Source organism: Chroicocephalus ridibundus, chromosome 12 (assembly GCF_963924245.1).
Source record: "Chroicocephalus ridibundus chromosome 12, bChrRid1.1, whole genome shotgun sequence".
In the NCBI taxonomy this organism is placed as follows: Eukaryota; Metazoa; Chordata; class Aves; order Charadriiformes; family Laridae; genus Chroicocephalus; species Chroicocephalus ridibundus.
This window is the reverse complement of record NC_086295.1, coordinates 13,750,250-13,774,643: the sequence shown is the minus strand read 5'-3', so window position 1 is coordinate 13,774,643 and position 24,394 is coordinate 13,750,250. Positions and strand designations below refer to the sequence as shown.

At 52.5% G+C, this 24,394-nt stretch overlaps 1 protein-coding gene across 1 annotated transcript; it reads right to left on the bottom strand.

The window, feature by feature from the left end:
- Positions 1-854: 854 nt before the first annotated feature.
- Positions 855-4,876, bottom strand: SLC32A1 (solute carrier family 32 member 1). Its single transcript, XM_063350307.1, has 2 exons — positions 4,059-4,876; positions 855-3,046 (listed from the first exon to the last, which is right to left on the bottom strand). Exons 1-2 carry the CDS (start codon positions 4,434-4,436, stop codon positions 1,859-1,861), a joined length of 1,566 nt encoding a protein of 521 aa, XP_063206377.1. The 5' UTR covers positions 4,437-4,876; the 3' UTR covers positions 855-1,858.
- Positions 4,877-24,394: the final 19,518 nt, after the last annotated feature.

Below are 24,394 nucleotides of genomic sequence, written 5' to 3'. Positions count from 1 at the left end.
TGGGGGATGAGGAGGGGGATGAGGATGGAGATGGAGACAGGGCGCAGCTGCATCCCCCCAGAAAAGGGGGCCAGCATGGAGGGAAACACGACTCATCGGGGGTGGGGGCACGATGCCCCCCACCCCCACCCATGACACCGCATGTCCCTGCTCCTACGTGTAATAAACCCCACAGCTCCCCTGCGCTTTCCTTTCGGAAGCTTCCCAGGAAACCACCCAAAATACTGTTCTCACTGGGAAAGAGCATCACCCCCCTCCTGCCCGCAGCCCCTTTCCCCGGCTTGTGCTAAACGCCCCCCCCCCCCCCCCCGCCTCCTCCCCGGTACCGCATTGCGGAACTGCCCGTTACCATCGGGGGCGAGGAGGGGCGTCCCAAGGTGGGGGTCGACACGATTTAGGGGCAATAAGAGGAACCCCGCGGGGACTTCTGCTGTGCCCGGGCTGCCGGTGGGCGTCATGAGTCCCCCCTCCATCTCCATCTCCATCATCTCCATCTCCATCCCCATCCCGATCCCCTCTGTACAGCGGTAACGGGTGGGCAACGAATTAGTTGTTGGGGCTTTAAAATTGGTGTAAATGGAGGTGGTTTTAGTCACGGGTGCAGAGCGTGGGGCTGATCCCTGCCGCGGGGGCGGCCGCCCCCGCGGCAGGGATCAGCCCCACGCTCCGCACCCGTGGGCATGGCGGAATGAGTTTAATTCAAGCCAGGGGGGACCCCCAGCCCATAATTTCGTTTATTTCCCCTCCCCTCCCCTGCATTTTTTTGTTTGAAAAGATTCCCCCTCCTTTTTCACAAGAACCTCCCCCTGCCCATCTCCTCCGAGCCCCCCCCTCCACGAACCAAGCCAGCCTCGTCCGACTATGTTTTCTCTTTATTGTTCGATATATTTATGTACCACATTATATGTTAAAGATAGAATTATTTTTTTTTTTTCTGATATACATTTTTTTTTCATCTTATTTACCACAATGACACCACACGTACATTGGAAACAGCTCCACGGATCTGGTAGATTGCACAGAATGAATTGTGTCGTAGTTTTGTTCCTGTATCCTGAACGACGTCAAATCCAACAATATATTAATTATTTTTTATATATTTTTTTCTTTTAACTTTTCATAATTTAGAAGTAACGATCGTTAAAACAAAACAAAAGTCACCGAGAAGCGGACTCCCCGGGTTTTCCATGCCAACCAGAGGCAAAATCGTTGTAATCGATGGGAAGCGCCGTTCCTCGGTGGGAATCCGGATGGAAGAATTAAGCAGTCCTGACATCTATGTGACTACGGTGTAAACATTGCAGGTAACTGGCATCGCTGGTCATCAGCCGCTGCTCGGACTTGTTGGGCTGGTCGTACAATCTAGGTCTCACCTACGTCCATCTCACACAGTGTAAAAACGAAGGTCCCTGCTCCCAGCACCCACAGCTGGTTGGCTTCCCTCTGTGGGCGCGGTAACCCAATCCCATGGGATCGGCACCTGTGTTTCAGCTCCTGAAACACTGAATTGCATATCTGTAAGGAGTAGTGAAAACTGCGACTGTTTCCCAACAGGTCATTCGCGGGGGGGCCAAGCTTCAGGCAACAAGTGAGGAGATAAGGGTGGGCCACCGGATAATTTCCTTCAAAAAATTCTAAATAACAAAAAAATATATTTAACTCTCAGCTTATTTAAAAAGACACTAGGGCGAACAATTTCATCTCTTCTTATTTCCTTTAATTTGCAGATTCTATGACATAGAATTTGTTGGATGCACATAACGAAAATAATGACTCTTTCCATTAAAGGGATGCAGAATTATTTGGCTATGCGGATGTTCGATGCGATTCTCCTACTGCAACCAGCTCTGGCCTCTCCTTAGTCTTCAGCGTTGGTTCTGAAGGCCTCTATGAGGCCTTCTAAAGAGTGGATGAACCCAGAGACGCTGCAGATACCGCCTATAACGAAAATGGCGACATCGAAGAAGACGTGGTGCCACAAGAGCTTCCTCCACAAGAGTTTGAGGTGGAAAAGACTGGGGAGCAGGAAACAGAGCCCTGCGCCTGTGAGGCTCCCAGTAAGACCCATCAAGAGGGCAAAATGCGGGACATAGATAGCCATGAGCAGGGTGAAAACTACCAGGGCACATCTGAGGGTGAGTCCCCAGGATTTGAGACGCCCGTCACCCCCATAGCAGTTGGGGAAGAACGCCCTGTTTCCATCTTGGAAAAGGGACCGCTCCAGGACTTCCACGGCCGCAAAGAACGGCAGGGGGTACGATAGCAAGGCTTTGGCCACCAAGAAAATGTTGACTACTGCCCTAATGGTGGATGGCAAGTTGTCTGTAATGACTTCCTTGGTCTCATCAGCCCAGGTCAGATAGGCGACCAAGGCAAAGAGTCCCTTAAGGATACAAGCTGCTATGTGAGTCCAGTTCATCATGCAATGAAACTCCTTGGGGTTCTGCATGTTCCCCTCCAAGGAAGGCAGAAAGATCTGGGAGGTGTAGCTGAAGACAATGATGCCAATGGAGATGGGAAACTTCTTCACATCAATGTAAAACTTGACTTTGTCCCAGGCCCAGTCGCGTGCCCTGGAGAGGCAGTAGGCAATCACCAAGATGTTGATCACAAAATGGGCTAAGGTGCAGAGCAAGCTGAACTTGGAGACTGCCTTGAGGTTCTTCAAGAACGCACAAGGCAGGAGCACTGCCGTGGCAATGATGGACCACGACTTCTGGGAGACGGGCAAGTTGGGGAAGCTGTTGTACATCAGGTTCCCACTGACCACCACATAAAGAATGCAGGTCATGACCAGTTCAATGATCTGAGCCACGTTCACAATTCTGCCTCCGAGGGTGGGGAAGCGAGGCGCGCAGCACGCGTTCGCTATGTCCACGTAGGAGTCTCTCACCCTGACTATCTCCCCATCCTCATTCTCTTCATAAAGACAGGCAATTAGGATTTTCCCAGTGTAGCAGCAAACCACTGCAGCGAAAATTATTAAAAAGAGTCCTAGGTATCCACCATGAAGGATGGCATAGGGCAGGCCCAGAACAAACATCCCCTAGAAAGAGACAAAATGGAAACCGTGTTGCTCGTCTGACGGAGGGGCCAGAGCAGGCACCCGTACCCCGGCACACGCAGTCGCGCGGTGGCAGTCGCATGCCCGCGCTCGCTGTCTCGCTTGCACACCATCACACCCACGCAATCGGTCACACAGTCACGCCATGCAATCACGGCCACACACCATTACACACCCCCCCCGCCATTTCTCTCTGACGTAGCACCCACACACACACAATCACACCCCCGCAATCACACCCGCACACTCACGCACACCCGCATAATCTCACCCTGGAGCACCCAGAACAAGTGAGACAATTTCGGCGCCTGGGCTTTGTCCCAGTCTCTGCCCTCTCTGTCCCCAGACTCCCAAGACCCCCAAGAACCAGTGGGGGGCCAGCCGTGGCCCACCCTGGCGCAGCATCCCCCCGGGGTCTCCCCTCGCCCCTGGCACATATGGGGGGGCAGCCCCATGGGGTGGGGGGGACACTCGCCAGCCCGTCCCCATGGGGAGCAGCAGGACAGGGCTTGGGGCCCAGCGACCCTCCCTGGCTCTGCGCCATACTCTGGGGGTGGGGGGTGGGCAAAGCAGAGAGCCAGGTTTGGGGTTTTTCCTTTCCTTTTTTAAATCTTTTTTTTTCTTTATAATTTCCCCCCCTTTTTTTTTAATTTTAGTTTTTCTGTCTTTCCCCTACTTTTTTTTCCTTCCCCTCCTTTTTTCCCTCTTTTTTCTTCTATTTTTCCGTATTTCCCCCCATTTTTCTTTCTTTTTCCCCCTTTTTCTCTTTTTTCTTCTATTTTTCTCCATCTTTTCCCTATTTTTTCTTTCCTTTTTCTCCTCCCCCCCTCCCCTTTTTTTTTTCCCCCTTTTTCCCCCAATGGCTTTGCGATCTCCCGGGCGCTACGGGCGCGACAGGCGGGGAGCGGGGAGCGGGGACGGTCGCGGCGCGGGGGGGGGGGGGGGCGGTCGCGCTCCGCGGTGCCCGCGGGTGGCGGCGCGGCGGGGGTCGTACCTGGATGGCGTTGGTGACATTCCAACCCGCCTCCCAGGCCGTGATCTTGGGCTTGCCCTGCCCGGAGAGCTCGGAGCAGACCCCCCCTTCCTTGGAGGCGGAGGGCGGCAGGGGGCCGGTGCCGTCCCGCTGGTAGTGGATGTCCCCTTCCAGGGGGGGCTCGGCGCCCTCCTCCCCGCCGTCGGACTTGAGGATGTCCATCTGCAGCCCCTGCCGGTGCTCCATGTCCAGGTCGTCGCAGTGGGCGAACCCCACCGCCTCCTCGTCGGTGGCCGCCTGGAAGCCCATCCTGGCGAACATGCCGCTCATCTTCGCCTGGGACTTGTTGGACACCGAGGTGGCCACGTTGGAAAGCTTGCTGCGGAGGAGGGTGGCCATGGTGGCAGCTGGGCTGGCTCCGCGGCTGGGCGATGGAGAGACCCGACGGGGCGGGGAAGCGGCGGGGCGGCGGAGGGGGGTTCAGCGCCCGCCGAGGGTCGGTGGCCGCTGCGGGGGGGTGTAAGGGGGGGGCTGCTCCGAGCCGCTACCTCCGTGTCCCGGCGCAGTGCGAGCGGCTCCCCGCCGGGCTGCCCAGGGGCATGACACCGCTGCGGGGGGCTGCGGGCCCCGCCGCCCGCTCCGCGCTGCTCCGCGCCGCTCCGCGCCGCTCCCCGCGGCGGGATGGGGTGGTGGGGTGGGGGTTGGGGGGGGGCGAGTTCGGGCGGGGATGGGCGAGTGGGGGGCTGTCAGCAGCCGGTGGCTGTCACCAGACGGGCAGCGCAAGCCCCTGGCAGAGCGCTCGGCGTCTCCATCGCAGTGCGCCCACCTCGCGGAGAGAAGAGGGAGAGGGGAGAGAATTGCTGCATTTCTGGGGGAGGTACCAGCCTCCCCGGCCAAGCCCAGCCTTCCCCCCCCCTCCCCGATATCCACCCCCCCCCGCCCCACCCACGCCCGCCGGGCCCCGCCGGCAGCGCTGCAGAGCGGACCCCCCCCCTCTCGGGCTCCGCAGCCCCCTGCGCTGCCCACCCTGCCCCACACCCGGCCCCACAGCCTGCCCCACAGCCGCGCCGCCGGCCCCCGGCCTCCAGCCCCGTCCCCACGGCGAAACAAAAGAGTCCCACCGAAGGGGCGGACAACCCGCTCTCCACCGGGGTTTAACGCAATTTTCCTCCCCGCACCCCTTCCTTTTTCTTTTTTCTCCCCCTCCCCCCCAAAAAAGCCCCATTCGGAGGCTGGGGACAGCAGCGAGTCCGGCCATGGCTGCGGAGCGCAGCGGTGTGCGTGGAAATCCGCGCACAGGGAAGAAGATTTCGGGGTCTCTAACGACTCCTGTGATTTCCGAGCCCCGAAACCGGAGGGAAACGGATTCCCGGTCCCTGCCGGGGCTCGCAGCCCGGCGGCAGCGCCTCTGCTCCGCCGCGTGGCTCCGGGCCCCCCCCGTGGCTGCGGGACACCGGCACCCTGCGGGGATGCCGGGCTGCAGGCTTCTCCTCTGGGTCCCCGCCACCTAATGTAGACATTCTCCCTTCTTTAAAAAACCAATACCGCTATTTTCGTTTTGCTTCCAAATACTTCTACTCGTTTGTAATTCAAAAGCCCTACGAGTCTTTCTTTATTTAAAATATTTCCCAGGTGAGCTGCCAACAACGGCAAAAAACGAGAAATGCCTGTCCCGCCCTGTGGCAGACAAGTGCAGGGTGGCAGGGGGAGCGGTGGCATTTTGGGGCAGTGTGTGTGCCAGCACGTCCCCCTCCGCTGCGGGGGGAATGTTTGAATCGTTGTTTAAAAAAAATAAATAGATATTTCTTAAAGGGCGGGGGGGGGGGGGGTGGAATCTGTATTTCGTTTGCCGCTTTAGCAAGTAAAAAAAAGGACATTTTTTTTATCTACAGATGGGCGGAAAAGCCAGCGTTAAATTATTTCCTAATATCGTTGTTGAGGGAGCGGGGAGGGAGCGCTCGGGCGGCGGTTGCAGGTGGGATGCGGCACCGAGCAGAGGTGGGGAACGAATTCCCCCCCGCCCTCCCCCCCCGCGCCGGGTCCTAGGAAAAAAGCCTTTAGACACCTGTATTTTTATTTTTTTTTTTCTACCAGAATCCAAAAGGAATTTGGGTGCAAAGCGGCTGAAATGCGTCCAAAAAAAATTTAAAATATATGTATTCCCGGTGAGGGCTTTACCCCTAAGGAGAAGCCCAGGCCGGCGGGGCTGCAGCGGCAGATGCCTCCTCCCCCCCGCAAAAAACGGGGCTTTTTTTACAGAACCGCTCCTCCGCGAGGGGAGGAAGGCGGCTAAACCAGGCGCATCCTTGGCTTTGCGGAGGAATTATTACATATCAGTGCACAAATAGGTCGAGAAGCCGCTGCTTTCGCCCCGGGTTCAGCAGCGTCCTGCCCGCGGCCGGGGCCGGGCTTGAACCGGGGAAAATTAACATCCAGCGGGGCAGGACGCGGGGGGCTGGGGGCCATCACCGCTGCCCTCGGCTGCCGCAGCGTCGGCTGGAAAACGACTTTCCAGTCCTGGAAAACGACTGCTACGATGAACACCTCGGGGGGTTAATTCAACCATTTCTTCCCCCCCCCCACCTTTGTTTTGCTTTCCTTTTTTCAATTTTTTATTTTATTTCATTAATTTAGCCTAAGACAAGTTCATTGTGAAAGAAGACGCGAAGGAGACCTATTTCTGGAGGCTGCAGGGGGCATCAGGGAGGAAGGAACGAAAATTCACCCAAACCGCTGTCTGCTGCGTGAATATTTCCTAAAATCCTCCGGGCACATCCCCGCCCCCCGCCCCGGCACCCCCAAACCCGGGTCCTGCCCCGGCTGGGAGCCGTCGGGGCACAACAGCGGCCCTCAGTAGCCCCAATGCCTGTCCCCCCCCCTCAACTCCAGCACCCCTCGATGCCGGGGAGGGGAAGGGGGTCCCAGCCACCGGCATCATTCCAAGGGTCGGGGAGACGGGCTTTGGGCTGCTCGTTGAGCATCCAGAGTGTTAGGGATGTGCCGGGCTCGGGAGACACCTCTTAGGTTAAAAAAAAAAAACAAACCAAACAACAAAACAATAAAAACAAAACAAAAATCCCCAATCCAAATTAAAAAGCCCCCCAAAACCAAACGAAGAAAAAAAACCAACAACGACCCCCCCCCAAAAAACTACAGGGAGATTAAAAATAAGCCCCGCTTCGCCGAGAAGCGTGACCCGAGGGCGGGGATCCCCGCGCGGGCCGTGGGACCCCCCCGTCCCCGCCTGCCCGAGGGACCCCTCAGCCTGACACCCCCGGCAAAGCACCGACTGCCTGCGAGCCTTGGCGGACACCGGGGGGTGAATGGGATATGGGGGGGGTGCAGGGGATGCCAGGGGGATGCGGGGGATGCTGAGGAGCTCGGGGGGGTGCAGGGGATGCTGGAGATGGGGGCGTGGGGGGTGCCGGGGGTGCCTCTCGGGAATCCCACGCCCCGTTCTAACGCTGGGAAGCTGAGCCCGTACCCGCCGCCTCCGCCCGCCGCTGGTGGGGGGCACTTCGGAGCCGCCCCCCGCCCCGGCAGCACCCTGCCTGGCCAGAAACACCTCCCCGGGGATCCCGCTGCCCCCGGGACGGCGGCTCGCTCCCGTCCCTATTCCAGAGGAGGAAGAAAAAGACTTTTTGCAGCAGCGGCTGGGGAAAAAAGACTAAAAAAAAAGACCCCCATAATTTCTACCGGCGGCTAAAAGCGGGGATAAAGCACACCGAGAAAGCAGGGGAGGGGGGGATGGGGGGAATAAAGGAAAGAGGCAAAGGAAGAAAGGAGAGAGAAGCCCGGAGAGAGGGAGAGGAGGGTCGGGGCATTTACCTCTGCGTCTCTCCCCATCGCCGCCCGCAGCGCGCCGCTCCGCCGGGGAGCCGGAGTGGAGAGAGCAGGGGGGAGGCTGGAGGGGCGGGTGGAGGGATGGATGGGATGGAGGGATGGATGGATGGGATGGATGGGATGGATGGGATGGAGGCAGCCGCGTCACTCCTGGGCTCCCCCTAACTCCTAATTAACCCAAGCAGGATAACGGTGCCAAACCTTATCCAAAGGTTAGCTGCTCTCAGGGGGGCGTTTGAGCTGCAAATCATTTCAGATGAAGCTAAAAAGGAGAGAGAGCGCTTGCTAACGAGACGGACCCCCCCACACACCCCCCCAACCTCTGCCCGGGGCTGACGCTGGGGGTTTCTGGCACTAACTGCTCTCTCTGCAGCCGCTCTCTGGGGCGGGCGGAGGGTCTCATGTCCCCCCCCCGCCCCGCCCCGGACAGCCCTGGCAGGGCTCGGGGGGTGCAGCCCTGCTCCTGCGGGGAACGGCTCGCCCAGACCCCCCCCATCCTCCCCAGGCACCAGTAGATCCAGCCAGAGGAGCGACTCTGCCTTATCTCTTCTGAGCAGGCTCGGGGGGGGGCGGGGCGGAGGGGGTTGTGGTTGGGTCTTCTGATTAATAAAGTGAGGGAAAAGGGCTATTCAGGCTTAAAAATCATTTAAGGCAGGCAGGAAAGGTCAAGCCCGGGTGGGCTGCCTTTCTGCAGCCCCTCTCCAGGCTGCTGGGCTGCAGAGTGCAGCAGCAGTTGCATGAAGGTGGGATTATTTGGGAGTGGGACAAGCACCATTCCCAAAGGTGTAATTATTTGGGAGCGGGACAAGCATCAGGCTCCCAAACCCCAAAGGATTTGATTTTCACGGGCTTCGGTGGGCTGTGAACTGCCTCAAACACACTGTCCTGCAAATCGTGTCTGTACGAAAAAGGGGACTTGCAATTCCCCCTCTGTAATACTCACGACAAGCGTGGGCGTCCGAATGCAGGTGAGCATCCCCCCAGTTCCCGCGCAGCCTCCTTGCTCGTGCCACAATATTTCCCCACGCCCCTAAACCCCACTGCCAGCCACCATCAGAGCTGCCAGCTGCAGAGAGGGAAAGGCCGGGGAGGGCACCTTCTGTCTGACCATCCGAGAAGCTTCCCTGGCCACATCTGCCCAAGGACCAGCCTGCCCAGAGCAGACCTAACGCACGTCAGCCCAGTCGCTCGCTCTTGGAGAAGCAGCCACCCCTCCCGGACACATAATGCCTACGTAGAGATGTGATGGCAGGAGTCAGAAGCGGTCCACCTTGCCCCCAGCCCTTGCTAAAAGCACCTCCTGGGTTTATTTATTGCCCAGGCCCTGACCGTTGCCGCAGCATCCGAGATGCACAAGCTCGTCCTCCTCTCTCGGCCGCGAGTGGCCACACCGCAGCGAGCTTCATCCCGGCTCTGCCTCCCCGTCCCCCCTCCGGCACCGCGCAGGGCAACGCTGACAGGATAATAAAGAGTTGCACAATATACTATAAAAAGGCAATTAGCTAAACTGCTGGATTGGGACCAGCTCCCGTGACCTAGTTAATAGCTCTGGGAATTTGGGGAGGGGAGGGAGGGAAAAGGCAGCGGTGTCAGTCTGCGGTGCAGGGTTTTGGAGGGAGGAAGGGCTCCGGGAACACCCCGAAAAAGCACCCCCCAGAGCGTAGCAAACATCCCTGCCTTGGCTTACACCTTCTTCTTGCCCATGGTTAGGGCTCGCCATCAGCACTCAGGGTATAAAGCGAAAACGTTGGATATAGAGTCCAGTCTCCCACAAGCTGCTGTTCGGTTCGTGCCCTGGCTGTCGAGGCTGAACTCACACACAGCGTGGTGTTCAAGACAAAGACAGCTGTAGCCAGAATCGCAGATACTGTGCACTAAGATCGCCAAAACGGAGTAAATTCCAAAAGCAAAGTCTCCAGGAGAAAGCCCGCAATAGATGTCCCCTCCTTATTTCATTTTTTTTTTTTTTAACTGAACACAAAATGGCTGCCTAAATTATAGAGACATAAAACAAAGAGCATATCAAAGGCTGGGAATATCATAATTTTAGATTAACATGTGTTGCAGTAAGAAAATTCACCTGAAGAATACATGAAAACTAAATAAAGGCTTCTGGATTTAACGTCACTGTTCCTAAAATAGATGATTTCAGATCTGTAATTTGGGAGACGGTTTGTACACGGATTTCTGTGATTTTCATTTCTCAGGAAAAGCCCTGATAAACCATTATCGTCTATAAACTAGAAATTCATTTGCAATTTCACCAGGAACATGTTTTCAAATATGCTTCCACTAAGTTGGAATTAAATTTAACTCCGAGTTTGTCTTTATTGTCGACATAAAAATTAAGTGATAGCCATTGGTTACTTGCGATGCCAAATTCCCAGCTCGCTGTGCAAGTAGCATTGTTCCCACGAGCTTAACAGCATTTTCATTGACTTAATATATAAAGCTTCATCACTGTCAAATTAAATATTCATATATGTACATGCTCTTGTATTTCATAGGAAACGATTACGGACCAGGGAAGCCAAGCGCTCGCTTGCTACATGCCAAGCTTTTTAAGGTCAACTTGCAAAATAGAAAGCCCTTCTCTCCTGCTACAGCTGTACAGACCAAGGGCTGCTTTTTAAAATTAGATTGTTGTGTTCTCCAGCCCCAGATTGTCTGCTTTCCTCCAGCATAAAGTTATTTTTTGGTTGTATTTTTTTCTTTTTCTTTGTGATTTTAAATAAAACGGGTGGCAGAGAACTGAGCGTTACGGATAGCTACGGGATGCACAGCAGCATCCCTGCCTGTCTCCCCCAGCGCAGCCCGGCGTATTCCCAGCTGAAGCAGGGACCGGCAGCCTGCCCGGGAGGGCACGTGTGTGGCCACTGGGCTCGGTCAAGGGGCAAGCGCTTACGTTGTCCCTTGCTTGCTCTGCTGACCCCGGCCCGGCTCCCCGCCGTGAGCTCGGCTCCTCGCACAGCCGCCTCCGGACCCAGCCACCGCTGCTGCATCCCGCCCGCCGCCTCCTGCTCCCACCCCTGCTCCAATCCTGGCTGGGAAATGATGCTTCAGAGCATGGAAAAAAACACTGCTGTAATGAGTGGTGACTGGTCTCTACAGGAAATTTCTCCTTAAGCAGCCTGCGGTCAGGTGATGCCCCAGTACTGGAAAGTTTTTATATCATATGTAGGGTTTTTTTTTTTTTTCTTATGTTTTTTCTACTTTTTTTTTTTTAAAATGATTTTTTCTTAATTTTTTTAATCAGAGCAGGCCTTTTAATCAGAGCAGGAAGGGCCTCTCGGAGCAGAGGGACGGCGCCAGCAGCCAGCTCGCCTTTGGGGTGTTTCTTGTCAGAAGGGCTCAATCTCAGCCGGCTCCATCCCCATCTGCCCCTTTTCCTTCCCCGTTTTGTGTCCCCTTTCTGACGAAGGCGAGTCGATGACACAGAGCGTTGCTGACACCTCTTGCAAACATCTCCCAGCCCCGTGCAAAAGCCACGACCGGCCCATTGGGAAAACCTGGCCCCGGCTTTGCGATATTCCTGGCAATTCAGCCATGGCTAACAAGGCAGCAGGCTCAGGCTTGTGTATCTTCCTTTACCAGGACCTTGCTCAGTATTTGGGAGTGATTTACACCTAAGCCAGGCTCTGGTGGTACTGGCAAAATTGCAGTCGGGTCTCTGAACCCAGCCCCTGCATCGCTCTGCGGAGCCTGGCAGGAAGGATGCTATTCCCAAGGCAGGATTGGGATGCGCAGCCTCTGCCTGCTGATATCATCAGTTAGTTTGTTGGGTTTGTTTGTTGGTTTTTTTTTTGCCAGGGGCCAAAAATAAAAGCCACGTAAAGGATACAGTCAAAATCTGAGCCGAGAAAAACGCCGCGCGAGGCTGTTGCGGTGTTGTAAGGAAAACCAAAGGGCGAAGCGAGGTACGTCATTGCTAGAGCCGAAGGGAATAGATGGCTCAGCCCACTGCAACGCTCCCAGCGCCGCTGCGTCCGCTGCTGGAGAGGACGGGACGGAAAACCTCACCTCGTGCTGGTGTTTGGGAGTCCTCTGCATGCCCACGGCCGGCAACTGAGACACGGGTGCTCGCGGGCGAGGACGGGGCGCTGCCTTTGCTCAGCAGGGCGGGCACAGTCCTGCTCTTAAACAAAATGACAATAAAGCAAAGGGGGGGGAAAAAAAAAAAAAACACCCTTTTTTTTTTTTTTTTTTTTTTTCCCAGAAAGGCTGCACATGCATCGTTCTCTTTCATCCCACACGTACCAGTGTGAGCACTGTGATGCACAGCGCTGGGAAAACAGCCCAGGGAGGGGGAGAGTCCCAGAGGGGCTTCCTCCCTGGGGCTACTGGTGTAACTGGGGGTAAAGGCAAGGAAATAGGGTTTACCCACGTCTAACGCAAACAATAGAGAACCTGCTTCTTTCTCACACGGCTCAAAGAGACCAGCTAATCACGGTGTCTCAGTTTGCCATTGCATCCTGCCTCCGGCCAGCGTCTAATCCTCAGCACGGCGGAGCAGCCTGTCATCCCACGCCACAGCCGGCTCCTCCGCGCTGCCTCCCGACCCGGGCACAGCACGGGTTCAGTACGGTGTAAATGTAGCATTTCTATACAGTTTATCAAATACCCTGGCCCGGAAATCTTTCCTGCCAGCACTTGCGATTAGGAAAACTGGGACGGGGGAATATTCATCGTCCTTACGAGCAGGCGAGCAGTGAGCCACGCTGCGGGAGCCGCTCCAAAGGGCACCGACGGAATCCAGCCAGCACCAGGGGGCTCAGCATCAACCCCACATACAGGGAAGACCGGACCATTGCAGAGAGGCTCCTCTTCTTTCATCTAGTGTAATGTACAGAAAAAAAACCCAGCTATTGGGATGTGATTGAAATTATCCCTTGCCAGGAGACAAGAAGCAGGGAACAGACCACAAGCTGTGAATCACAGCTGTAGCAGAGGATGTATTTTTTTCGGTGACTCAGCAGCACGCACACCGTGCGGCTCACATTGACCCGCAGCAAATAGTTCACCAAAATAGACATTTCACCTCTTACCACTGCTGAAAACCCCGCGGGAGGTTCGCTGCCAGGCTTCCAGGTGAGATGCCCCGCAGCGGGGAGAGGCCAAAATGGTCCCAGGAGCGTGCGAGGTGCAGGCAGGACGGTCCTCCCCAGGGGTCGGCTGCCAGGAGCCCAAAGGTACCCGGGTTAATGTACGTTACAAGGTCAACTTTGTGCCCTTCCATGAATTTACCTTAAACCTTTGAATTAAGAGAAGGCAAACAGGATTTAAAAAAATACTTACAAATAGTAGTGCTTGGCACCCTCCCCCATTCAAAAATATCAGATATATATATAAATGTGCATACACAGGCATATATATACCCATCGTGACACGTACCTCCTTGCACATGCAAAACCAGGCAAAACCTCTCCTATTGCCATCAAGAAAGCTAAAAACCCAAGAACTCGCACCTGGGGGATGCTGATTCCCGGCTCTCTGGCCCCGTGTTTTTTCGGCCCCCACCCCAGCGCTGCCCGGGCGTTTCACGGGGATGCTGCATCGTGCTGCCGGCGCTGCCGTGTGGGAGGGAAGCACTATTATTCTGCCTTTCAGACGCGATAAATGGAGGCATGAAGAGACAGGTACAGCGGGTACACACGCATCGAACTCCCACATTCTCCCCTGCAGAAAACTGCAGTTAAGCACTTCATTATGTATATACATTTTGGCCTAAATTACTAGTACAGACAGAGTATTTTTTTTCCCCTGATGCCAGACATCACGCTAATAACGTCTGAATCCCAAGCCTGTGCCTTTGTCACAGAAGCACCCACTTCAGCCATTGGCTCTGATTCCTTTTTTATATGCCCTCCTTTTCCACAGCCTGAAAAAACGTTTTTAAAAAACTATTTTTTGTTTGTTTGTTTGTGTCTTGCATTTTCTTTCTATTGCATTGACCCTATTTTAGCTTTAAAACCCCATCGTGGCAAACAGCCCGCTGGAGCAGTGGTCACACAGTAGCCTGGGCTACCTTCTGCGCACCTCAGCAGCATTTCTGCTCGCTCTCTCCATCCCTGCTGGCAAGCACAGGGTGGCTGCCCGAGGCTCAGAGATGCTCGTGGTGCCACTGAGGCCACTGTCACCCCTCCACTGAGCAGACCAGGAGCCCAGCCCAGCGCGGTCCATCCGTTCGGGACACTCCACAGGTTTTGGAGAGGGTTTTACCCTCCCGTGCTGCTGCTCTTCCATCTTACCCCGCGCTGCAGGCTCAAACGCTGGGGAATCTTGCTGCGCTGATTTGCTGTTCCCCCCCACTGCACTCTCCCTGGGGAAGCTCCCGATAGAAACAGGGGGACACGCTGCTTCGTGAAGGGCATCGTGTGTCCCATGAAAGAGTCCATGAGTGCACCAGCCGGGCTCACTGCCTTCGTGGCTCAGGAGCTTTCCAAAGCCACTCGGGACCACGACCCTGCAGGTGTCCGCACGGCTGCAGACAGCAATTCAGGATCAGTTATGGCTGTCCAGACAATTCCTGTTGATAACTGCCCTGTGAAGAGCAGCAGGCTCTTGGGTTCTCAATGACCATGGAGCTTTAAGGCTAAACGGGACTGAGATTCCCTCTCAGAGCGTGTTTTAGAGGACCATAAGGCCCATCACCCTGAATTTATTCAAACGCTGCTAATGCTCGGGTGACCAGACTGGCTTGTGTGGTTTCCTTGGCACAGTTCCTAGAGGAGAAAAGAGTTTCCCAGCCCCTTTGAGTCTCCAGTTCTGCTGGAAACCCCAAAGGGAAGCAGGGGTAGGAATTTATGGACTGCTCCATCTCTCCAGCATCTCAAGTGATGTCTCCATCACAAAACAGAATGAAAGGCAGAGATTCCAAAGTACTAAAGGCCCAAAGTCATAAGTCCAAAAACCAGAGCTTTGACTTACCAGTGCGTGCCGCTGTGGTCTAACCACGTCAACCCACCCCAGAAGCAGGTCTGGTGAGGCGTTGCGCTGGGCTGAAACCATGCCGTATAAACACCGGAATTAAAGCTGCATTTGATTTGATCCAAAACGTTATCGTCCCGTCAATGAATGCCCATCAAGACTCCAGTTACCACTCCTGCTCTGCACAGGGATCCAAGGGTCTTCAGCAAATACAGTAACCAATCTTTTAGCCACCTTTATAAATTTTCACCTATTTGTACCTCAGTTTATACCTCTGTAAATGTAGAAATATTACTTTCACAAGGGAGTCTTAAGCATGGTCAAAGCCTTTAAACTTTGAAGAGAAGATAGCTGCTCATAACCGCAAAGTATTACTATTAAACAGACAATTCTCATAGTAAACCTTTTGGCATCATAACACTATCTTATTTTAATAGAAAAGTACTTCTTAAGCAATTTAGTTAATTTGATTTATGAAAAAAGAAAATTTGGAGAGTGGAAAACCTCAGGAAAAGAACAGCAGGGAAGGGAGCTCTGTGATTACCTCCCCCTGCACACATGTAAACTGTGGCTGAGATAAATTAATGATGAGACTTAAAGTTACTACTTCTCCACGGAGCACGTCAGAAAACAGAGTGAAAGATGACTGCAAGCCTGGGAAAGACGAGGGCTGTGAGGTCTTGTCCTGGCCTGAGTGCAGGACCGTGATGCAGGAACTCTCTTCCAATACCGAACCACCTAATCTTATGATTAACTTATTGATTAAACTTATTTTGGCGATAGCTAATTAAACTTATTTTGGCGATTGCATGGGGTAGAAGACCTTCAGAACTTGTTCCTCAAGACTTGCAGGTGTTGTTAGACTTAGAGCTGAGCACGGCACCCACTCAACATCTTCAGGAGGAGCTGGCAACCTTCTCACCATGTCAGGTCTGGGGCTGATAAAGCTGGAGGCTTCGTTTTACCAAAAACTGCTTTACGTGTTACGAACCCCCAGTGGGGAAGGGGCCACCTGGGATCCCAGACTCAGCCAGCTTGTACCGATTTCCCTCTGATATTCCCTCTAACCTCTGGCTGGCTGCCATCCCAAACAGAGCCCTCCGCAGGGATCCCCTCCTCGCCCAACAGTTCTGCCTGGCTCAACCACTAGCCATGCTGGAGGCTTGTGCCCATCCCAGTTCATCCTCCCCCTCCCACTGTCACGTCTGCTCTGCCCCAGGAGGTATCATCCATGATGTCCCCACTCCTAACACACGTGAGGGGACCTGAGTGATACTGCTAAACTAGAGGGGCCAAAGGCAATGTTGACTTGTTCTCATTAACGGGTAATTACTGAGGGGTCTGAAGCTGACAGATCGGATACATGGACATTAAAATATTCCTGATCTTCTTTCATTTTTCCAGTTTCATTCAGAACAGGGCTCTGCTCACTGAGTCCCAGCCTGGGAGGACTGAGGGTTACCTTATAAGTCCCCATATCACAGATGAAACGCTTGAAGTAGCACCTTCTCTTGCTCTGAGTCAAACCTAATATCTGTTCAGATCATGACCCATGGTTTCTCAGTTGTGTTTGTACCCATCAGTCAAATCGTTCTGAGAAAATGCAATCTTTAAAATGATTTTCCCATTAACCTTCTCCACAGAAAGCCACCTGAAAGAGCAGTAAAACCTTTGAAACTGGCTCTCAGGGCAACCAAACGGCTGCGATGTGGCATCTCCCTGGGGCAACGTGAGAGGCTACAGCAGCCAAAAAGTGACCATTACTGAAAAAAACTTCTTGAAAGCACAGTTGTGAAGCGGGGAGGAGTTCAGAGCAGATACGTCCATGTCCCCAGGAGTTCAGGTGTTGCCCCACGAGGAGACAAGGGTGTCCGCAGAACCATCGCTAGGGCTGAAAGCAGAGACATAAGTCAATAATGGTGTAATCAGCGGCATCTTACTTTTTTTAAAATGAACCTGTAGGAAGAGGATTTCCCCCAGCGCCCTTCCTCTCCTCTTTTTCCAGAGCTCATCTTTCACTTTGTCATGCAATTCCCAGCTGGCCGGCTGCAGCCTGCCTCGCTCCCTTTCCCATTACACACTCGGCTGAGCTGAGGACGAAAGGGCCCCTGGATTCCAGCGAGAAGGTAATTAATTGACTTTCTGCTCTCGTTGCTATGCGGCAAAGGTGGAAGCCGCAGCAGCCACAGTTCATTTTTAATCCTGGAAGATTAGTCACAAATAGCATCATTACGGAGACGATGAGCTGCCCGCAATAAAGACGCTGGCTCGACGAAGGGGTGCTCTCAGGACAAGAAGGGACGTAACGAAGAGACCGGGAGCCGTGAGTAACGCACACCCTGTTAGCCCATCAGCCAGGTATTGGTATTTCCAGCTCCTCTCCTGGGCAGTCTTTCTCCTTTTCATCTTAAACCTCTCCTTAAGCTCTGGGTTGGGCAGAGATCAGAGCCACCGCCGCTTTGGTGGCTGGTGTCACCCCCCAGCCGCGCACTACAGGTCAGAGCAAAAAATATCACCTTTTGGAGCTGTAGGTGAAATAAGTGGCGGATTCTGCACCGTGCCCAGCTGAGGTGAGCGCCTTTCCCCACTGTGAGAGCAGTGCCGTGCCCACAGACATCCCCAAGATCAGCTGCTTAGCGCGATGCAACCGAGGATTCCACTGAAGTTTGTTAAGAAGATCATTTTTCAGCTGAAAATACCAAAAACTATCCCGTAGCCTGAGCCAGCAGGACCCCTCACACGCAGAAAATTACACATATGCTGAAAATATGTTTGAATTTCAACTCTGGGCTCACACTGGAAATGAATTCCTCTCTCTTCAGCAGCAATGAGTAACAGCAAAAATAAAACCATTTTGCTGCTGGAAGGAAAACTTCTAACCCAGGGGGATGCTTCCATCCTAAGCTTTAAAAAGTTTCTAGTAAACCTGAATAAGAGCAATTGTCTTGTTAATTGTGCAAAAGATTTTACTCTTCAAGAGTTACGCATTTGCCTGATGGTTTTCACCTAAGCTGCTCTTCCCTATCTGCTAAGTCACTGTTTAAGCACTTGATCAGCAACCGTGTTCCAGATTTAAAGCAATTTGATAAGGAAGTCCCCTGGGGCAGGGGACTGGGGACACTCCGGCATCACAGGGATGCCCAAAACTCTTCCTGATGGTGTCTCCAACCCGCGCCAGCACCTCTCCTCCCGCAGCCAAAGCCAGGTGGGGAACAATGGCTTCTTTGGCCAGACCTCACTCAAAATCCAAGGGGGTTATTTGGGCACGTTCATCCAGATAAGGCCTTCTCACTGCGCTGGAATTTGGGGAATTCATCATGCCTGCGCTGAGCAATCAGCTGCTGCTCCACAGCCCTCTCCGGCTTGCGGTGATTTCTCAGGTCCCCTCAGGGTCTGGAGCGCTATTTGCCTGAGAAGGTCAGCAGCAGAACAAATATTTGCCCTTCCTGCGTCTCATTCAAGGGTTTATAAGAATTAAAGTTTTATTTTATGATCAAAATCTGTATCTCTTTTTTTTTTTCTTTTTTTTTTTTTTTTTTCTGGTTCCCTGTTACTCTGGGACCTTTTCCTTTGATTTTCAGTTAATACCAATGCCTTTTTTGCCACCACACGCAAAAACTTGACAAGCCTTTTGTTAACCTAATAGTTCAGGATGTCAGCATCAGCCTAAGAGTTGAGCCCTAAACGCAGCTTTTATGGCCTGAACTCGAAGCAAACCTGGTTAAGTAGCAGCATTTAAGCGCACGAGTGCATGCTGAGACAACGGCAACGTTACAAAGGAGGAGTGAGGGGTGTCAGGTCAGACCGAAGAAGTCACGCTATGGACAGACGATGGCAGTAAGTGGGTTACGAGAGCAAAGTTACCACCCATCACCCAAACCTCAGCAGCCAGCTGGGCAGCCAGCCCCAGCCTATTCCTGTTGCACAACAAACCCTGTTGGCTTCAGCCATCACGGCTGGGGACCTGATGGTTCAAAAGCACCTGCAGGTGCCTTCAAGCCACCCCAGAGAGCTCTCTGCAGGGTGTTCCCCACATGCAACCAGACCCCACGCTCACATCAATAACCGCAGAAAGGCTTTTTCTACTTGTGTGCCTTGTCCTCAACAGCAGGTTCAGCCTCTTCCACTCACCGGTGTCCCGAGACAGACTTGTTGGTCAACCTTCCTGGTCAACCTCTGCAGCCTGGCATGAGGAGCGTGCAGGGGTTCCCGTGGAATGAGCTGAGGAAGGATGGAGGGATGGAGGGAAGGATGGAGGGATGGAGGGAGGGAGGGTTTACCAGCCACGAGGTGAAATCTGTCACTGGAAACAAGGCAGGGATCCTCCTCTTGTTTCTGCTCGGGGCCATCACCAAATTTACAACGCCTGTAAAAGCGCAAGGCTGGCTCCCCTGCCAGCCATCTCATTTCGCCGAGGTGACAACTGCTCTCCCACATGGACCTGAGCACAAACATCGCACACGGGGAGCTGCGGAGGGGTCTCAGCTGCAACAACACCAGAAGTAAAAGCACATTGTTAAAGGTGTCAGTTTACAGCATATGGCTGGGTCGAGGCAGAGATTCATTTTCACCTTTCTGAAATCGTTGCAAAGCCTAAAAGTAATCTCCTTCGCTATTCTTTGAGCATCGTGAACTGCTGCCTTCATCCCTGTATGGTGTTTACCCTGAAACTTAATGAGGGTGACCTGTATGTCCAAGTTACTTGCAAACAGCTGTTTTTCTGGACTCCTCACAAATCATGTGGCTGCATAATCAGTGGTTCAGCAGCAGGAAAGTGTGCAGAGAGCAGCAGCATCCCACGAAGGTACCTTCAGATGGTCCCAACCCCCCTATCCATCACCACGTCCAAGGGATTTCTGCTTGTGTCATCAATAGCATTAATATACTTACCTGCATCATCGCTGTGCTTCCCCCGTCTCCTCCCCAGCACTCCGCTATCAGAAACCGGAGAACAGCTCTGAGGTGTTCTCTAGAGTGATACTGAAAAAATACTGAAAAAAATTCAAAGCTAAAATGGGCTTTGCTGTTTGAACGTTTATCGCCTCACATGGGTCTCATCAGCTTTGAATCTCCAACCCACTGCACGTTTCCCATGCTTGAACAGACATGCCGCGAGTTGTGGTTTGCATCCAGCTGCCCGACCGGAGCGTTTCGCTGTGCCCGCGGTGAGACGGCTGGAATGGCTGTGCCGTGTCTCCAGGTGTGATTTGCATCAGCCAAAAACGATGCCTGAGGCTGTAAAGAGGCGTTTCTGAACGGGCACGCACCCTCTGGCAGAGCACTGCCTTATGAAAGAAGCAAGTTTATTGCCTGAGACGTAGTAAAATGAATTGTGTCTTTTAAAACGTGGAGGTGGTGAAACGTAGGGGTGTGCCCTGTGGGTAGACGCAACTGCGGTATATATGAGAATACTTTGCGTACAGCGGGTCAGCTTTTTTCCCCATGGAGTTACGGTAGGGTACGATGCAGTTCATTTGTCTGATGCCCTTAGATTCTCTCCAGGGTGCTTCTCTGTAGGTTACCGGGCAGACACTGGAGGCACAGCTACTCATTACCATCCATCCATCCTTACTCCAGTTGTCCCTTTGCTCAAGGAATTACGTGGCTCTTTGGGGACCCATAACAGAGGAGCAGCCAGAGCCAACCCATGTCGTTCAAAACAGTTGAGCTGAGCCGATTCCGAGTGACGAGCCCAGAACATTTTGTTGTGCTGCTGATACGCCACACCGGTATTGTTGTGAGGGACCGCCAAATGCTCGGCGTACACAGATGGAGGGGCTGCGATGGTGTAGATAGGAGGCCCGAAGCAGCAGGAGGCAAAGGGGAATTATTCCTTGCCTTATCTCCTCCATTCAGCGTACGTCATCATTTCTGCCGTTCCCCGATCTGGCAGGTCCCAGAAGGACTCATCTGCCACTGCTGCTCTCCTGATAAGGGAAGCTCCATCACATACATTTGTAGTTTCTTTCCTTGCATACTCTGCATAGACACAACTGTTATTCTGTGTTTCTTACGTCTAAGGAGATGTAGAAGGAAACACGTGCAACTGATTCTGATTAAAATGCGTATATTGGCTGCTGGTGTCACAGCATTCACAGTGGAGACCAGACCTGGAGACCTGAGAGTTGCACGTCACAGCGTAACACGTACGTTTATGCCGAATGCCGTGATATTTGGTGGGAAGCAATACGGTAATTACTCCAGAAAAAAAACGGTCTGCACAAAAAGGCGTGGGGCTCATTCCCCTCCCTGTCTCCCCCTTCCCCTTACTTTAACAGCAGAGATGAGATTTAGCGTAGGCGTTTTGAGATGCCCCGTACAGAGCAGCCCATCCCCACGGGCACCATTTTCGCTGCCCAGCCTGCAGCACCCACCCCAGTCTGAGCGGGGGCCTCTGGTTTCCTCCTGCAGTTGGGGTACGCTGTCAATAACAAGCAGAGCATTTTAAGGTACCGTATCCTCTTCCCCAGCACATTCCTATGGCTGGGGACCACTGGTCTCCATCACCACTGACTCTGACATCGAAACCAAAAAGCAAGCTACAAAACAGGTCAAATATTTATAGTTACGGACATATAGAATCCTTATCCTATGTACATAGTGCACGGGAATATCTACCTACTTACCCAGGGGTATTTACTTGCCCACGGCCATCAAATTACCCCCTGCTACAGGGGATCTTCAGTGCCCCGCGGGGGGACACTCTCAGCCAGGGCCAATTGTGACCATACCCAGTGAAGATGTCCCTCTTGCACCAGTCGGGATCTGTATTTTGAAGGGTCCCTCTTTCGCCCTGAGCTACAGAATATCCAGGAAAAAAAAAAAAATAAGGGGTGTCAGCCTGCGATATCTCCTCAGCTGGAAAAGAGAGAGACTGGCAAAGAAGTTTCCATCAGCTCATTTAACGGCCAACACCTGACTCCCAAGAGTGGCTCTTCTCGGGCTGAAGCCCCTAATTAGTAAATGCTGTACGTATCGAAGTCAACATCCACAGTGTCAGACTCCCACGGCGCCCATCAGCTCTTGTGCTTCCTTTATAAAAGGAGCCCAGGGTGAAGACAGGACAATAGCATGGGAAGTGAGATGTCCAGGTCTCGTTGGCTGGGGAAATGCACACCACAGAACAGCGGGATATTTTCTGCCTTTTTGTTGGAAATGGACTAAAAGCAACTTCTAGACATCAAATTAGGAAAGGAAAAACTCTGGACAAATAAGATGTGCCTAGTTACTCTATTCATAGATAAGAAAAAGTCCATATTCGCTCACTTTAGAAAAACCTGGCAAAACACCTTACATCTTTTTCTATGCCTCAGCATGCCATTTCAAGGAAAGGCAACACTAAACCTTATTTTATTCACAGGTTTTGGGGAAGATAAATATTGTGATCTCTACCGTTAAATCACCGTGCCCTCGGTATTTCTTTCCCTGCTCCCTCCTCTGGTCCCACTACAAGAGGTGGGAGAATTTCCATTGCTTCCAGGGGGAGACGGATCAGGCCCATGGGGGATTGCAGACCTTGTCTCTTTTCTGCATTTCAGGCGCGTGCGTTTAAGAATTGGCTTATTGTCGAGCCTGCTAATGTTTTCAATTATGTGAAGCCCAATTCAATGTCTCTACCTGATTGGGAGGCAGCAGGAGTTGGCTTTTTGTGTTCTCTGACCTAGAGCTGACTCCATTTGCTGCCTATCTGACTAACTAGTGAAGCAGAAAATGCACACAATACAGCACAATTAATGACAGAGTCTGAAAAACACACCAGATCCCAGCGGAGAGGAAGAAATTAGGCTCTTGCACAGTGAAGGAGTTTGTTGATGATGGTTTTCTATTTATAACGTTTTAAAGGGCGGGGGGGTGAGCTAGGCTTAGTGGAAAATCCTGACTATTTATTTTTTTTTCTAAAATTAGCTCAATTTTTTTTTTTAATTGAAGATTGTAATATTAAAATTCACACCAGCTGTGTGGCCCTGCGGAGTGCCAAGAGAGGGAGAGAGGTTTTCTGGCCTTCAACAATCTGTCTCCCTTGGCAAATATGGCAAAGTGTCTAAATCTACATAAAGAGGAAAATACTCTTTAAAAATAACTGTGAAGTGGTATAATTTGCTCCTGTACCATGTTGCTATACTACCATTAAACAGGCTTGTATGGCAAAGTTATATATGAAATACATGGTAGTTTGACCCTTTCCTTTTTTTTGGCACATCCAAAGAGAACTACAAAGTCAGATCTACTTTCGTCCTAAACACTGTGTTTGTTGTGCCATATTGGCGTCAGCCGACTGTTTGTCATTATGAACCCTAGAAAAATGGCAAACCTGGCACTGATTTTGTTCTGCTGAGTTACACACGTGCAGCCAACCCTTGGCCAGATACAAGAAGAGATGTGGGCAACAGCTACCTGCCATCAGCACATCTTCAGCTAAGACCTGGACTGTAAACACCTCAGTTTGTAGGAAAACACTTACACTGTGTTAACAATCACTAATCCCATTAATTTCACTAATGGGATGGGCCTTTGTAACCGCCCGGTCTTTAGCTCTTACATACAAGATGCCTTTGGATGCTGTGAAAGAACCAGTACGAGCAGCATAAGCTCGTTAATGTGACGATAACCGCGTGAACAGGACCCAAGGTATCAAAATGAGGTGTGCCAAAGGGAAAGGGCAGACAGACGGAGCTCTCTCAAGACATCACCCTTTGTAAATCAGGAATGTACTGACGTATTTACTCCGCCCTTCTTTTCAGGCTACTTTATGAGGAGTAAATCCTATTTCTGCAGATGTCAGTGGGACACAGATAGTCCTTACCCATCTTTTTTAAACACTGGCTGCCACGTTTAAATATCCAACCTAGATTTTTAGATAATTTTATGTCCCCACCCTGGAAAACTGCCACATGCCCTGCACTCTCCCACAGTGAGGGTTTCCTTAGCGGGGCTGTTCCCACGCTCCCTTGTCCTCACCCCCCACCTGCGATGTGTTTACCACAGCACACAACATTTAGAGGTGACACAGCTGGCACAGGATACCGTGGGTTGCAACAGCACCTAATCTCTGCTCCTGTTGGCTCCAGTGTAGCAGCAGCAGCATCGAGGTGCAGAAGCTGAAAACTTCTCTGCAGCATCTTCGTCAGTTATCCTAGAATGGTTTGGGTTGTGAGGGACATTAAAGCTCATCCAGCTCCACCCCCCTGCCCTGGGCAGGGACACCTCCCACCAGACCAGGTTGCTCCAAGCCCCGTCCAACCTGGCCTTGAACCCCTCCAGGGATGGGGCAGCCACAGCTTCTCTGGGCAACCTGGGCCAGGGGCTCACCACCCTCACAGCAAAGAATTTCTTCCTGATATCTAACCTAAATCTCCCCTCTTTCAGTTTGAAACCATTACCCCTTATCCCATCCCAAGGCGTGATGATATGTTCACCAGATCTACAGCATTCATATTACTTTCTGAAATAGAAATGCTTTTAAAAAAACACTGCACCACGTCAAAGTTATATGGAGCCGAGATCTCACACAGCATTAGAATTATTAAATAGTGGCTGCGCTGCCTCCTGAATAACCACACCGACGCGCTGCCCGTTGGCTCTCACAA

Bases quoted from the DNA above. Each gene is read 5' to 3' on its own strand.
- SLC32A1 (XM_063350307.1), bottom strand. From the start codon at position 4,436: ATGGCCACCCTCCTCCGCAGCAAGCTTTCCAACGTGGCCACCTCGGTG. The intron at 3,047-4,058 runs GTACGACCCCCG...GTCTCTTTCTAG, and splicing joins ATGTCACCAACGCCATCCAG to GGGATGTTTGTTCTGGGCCT.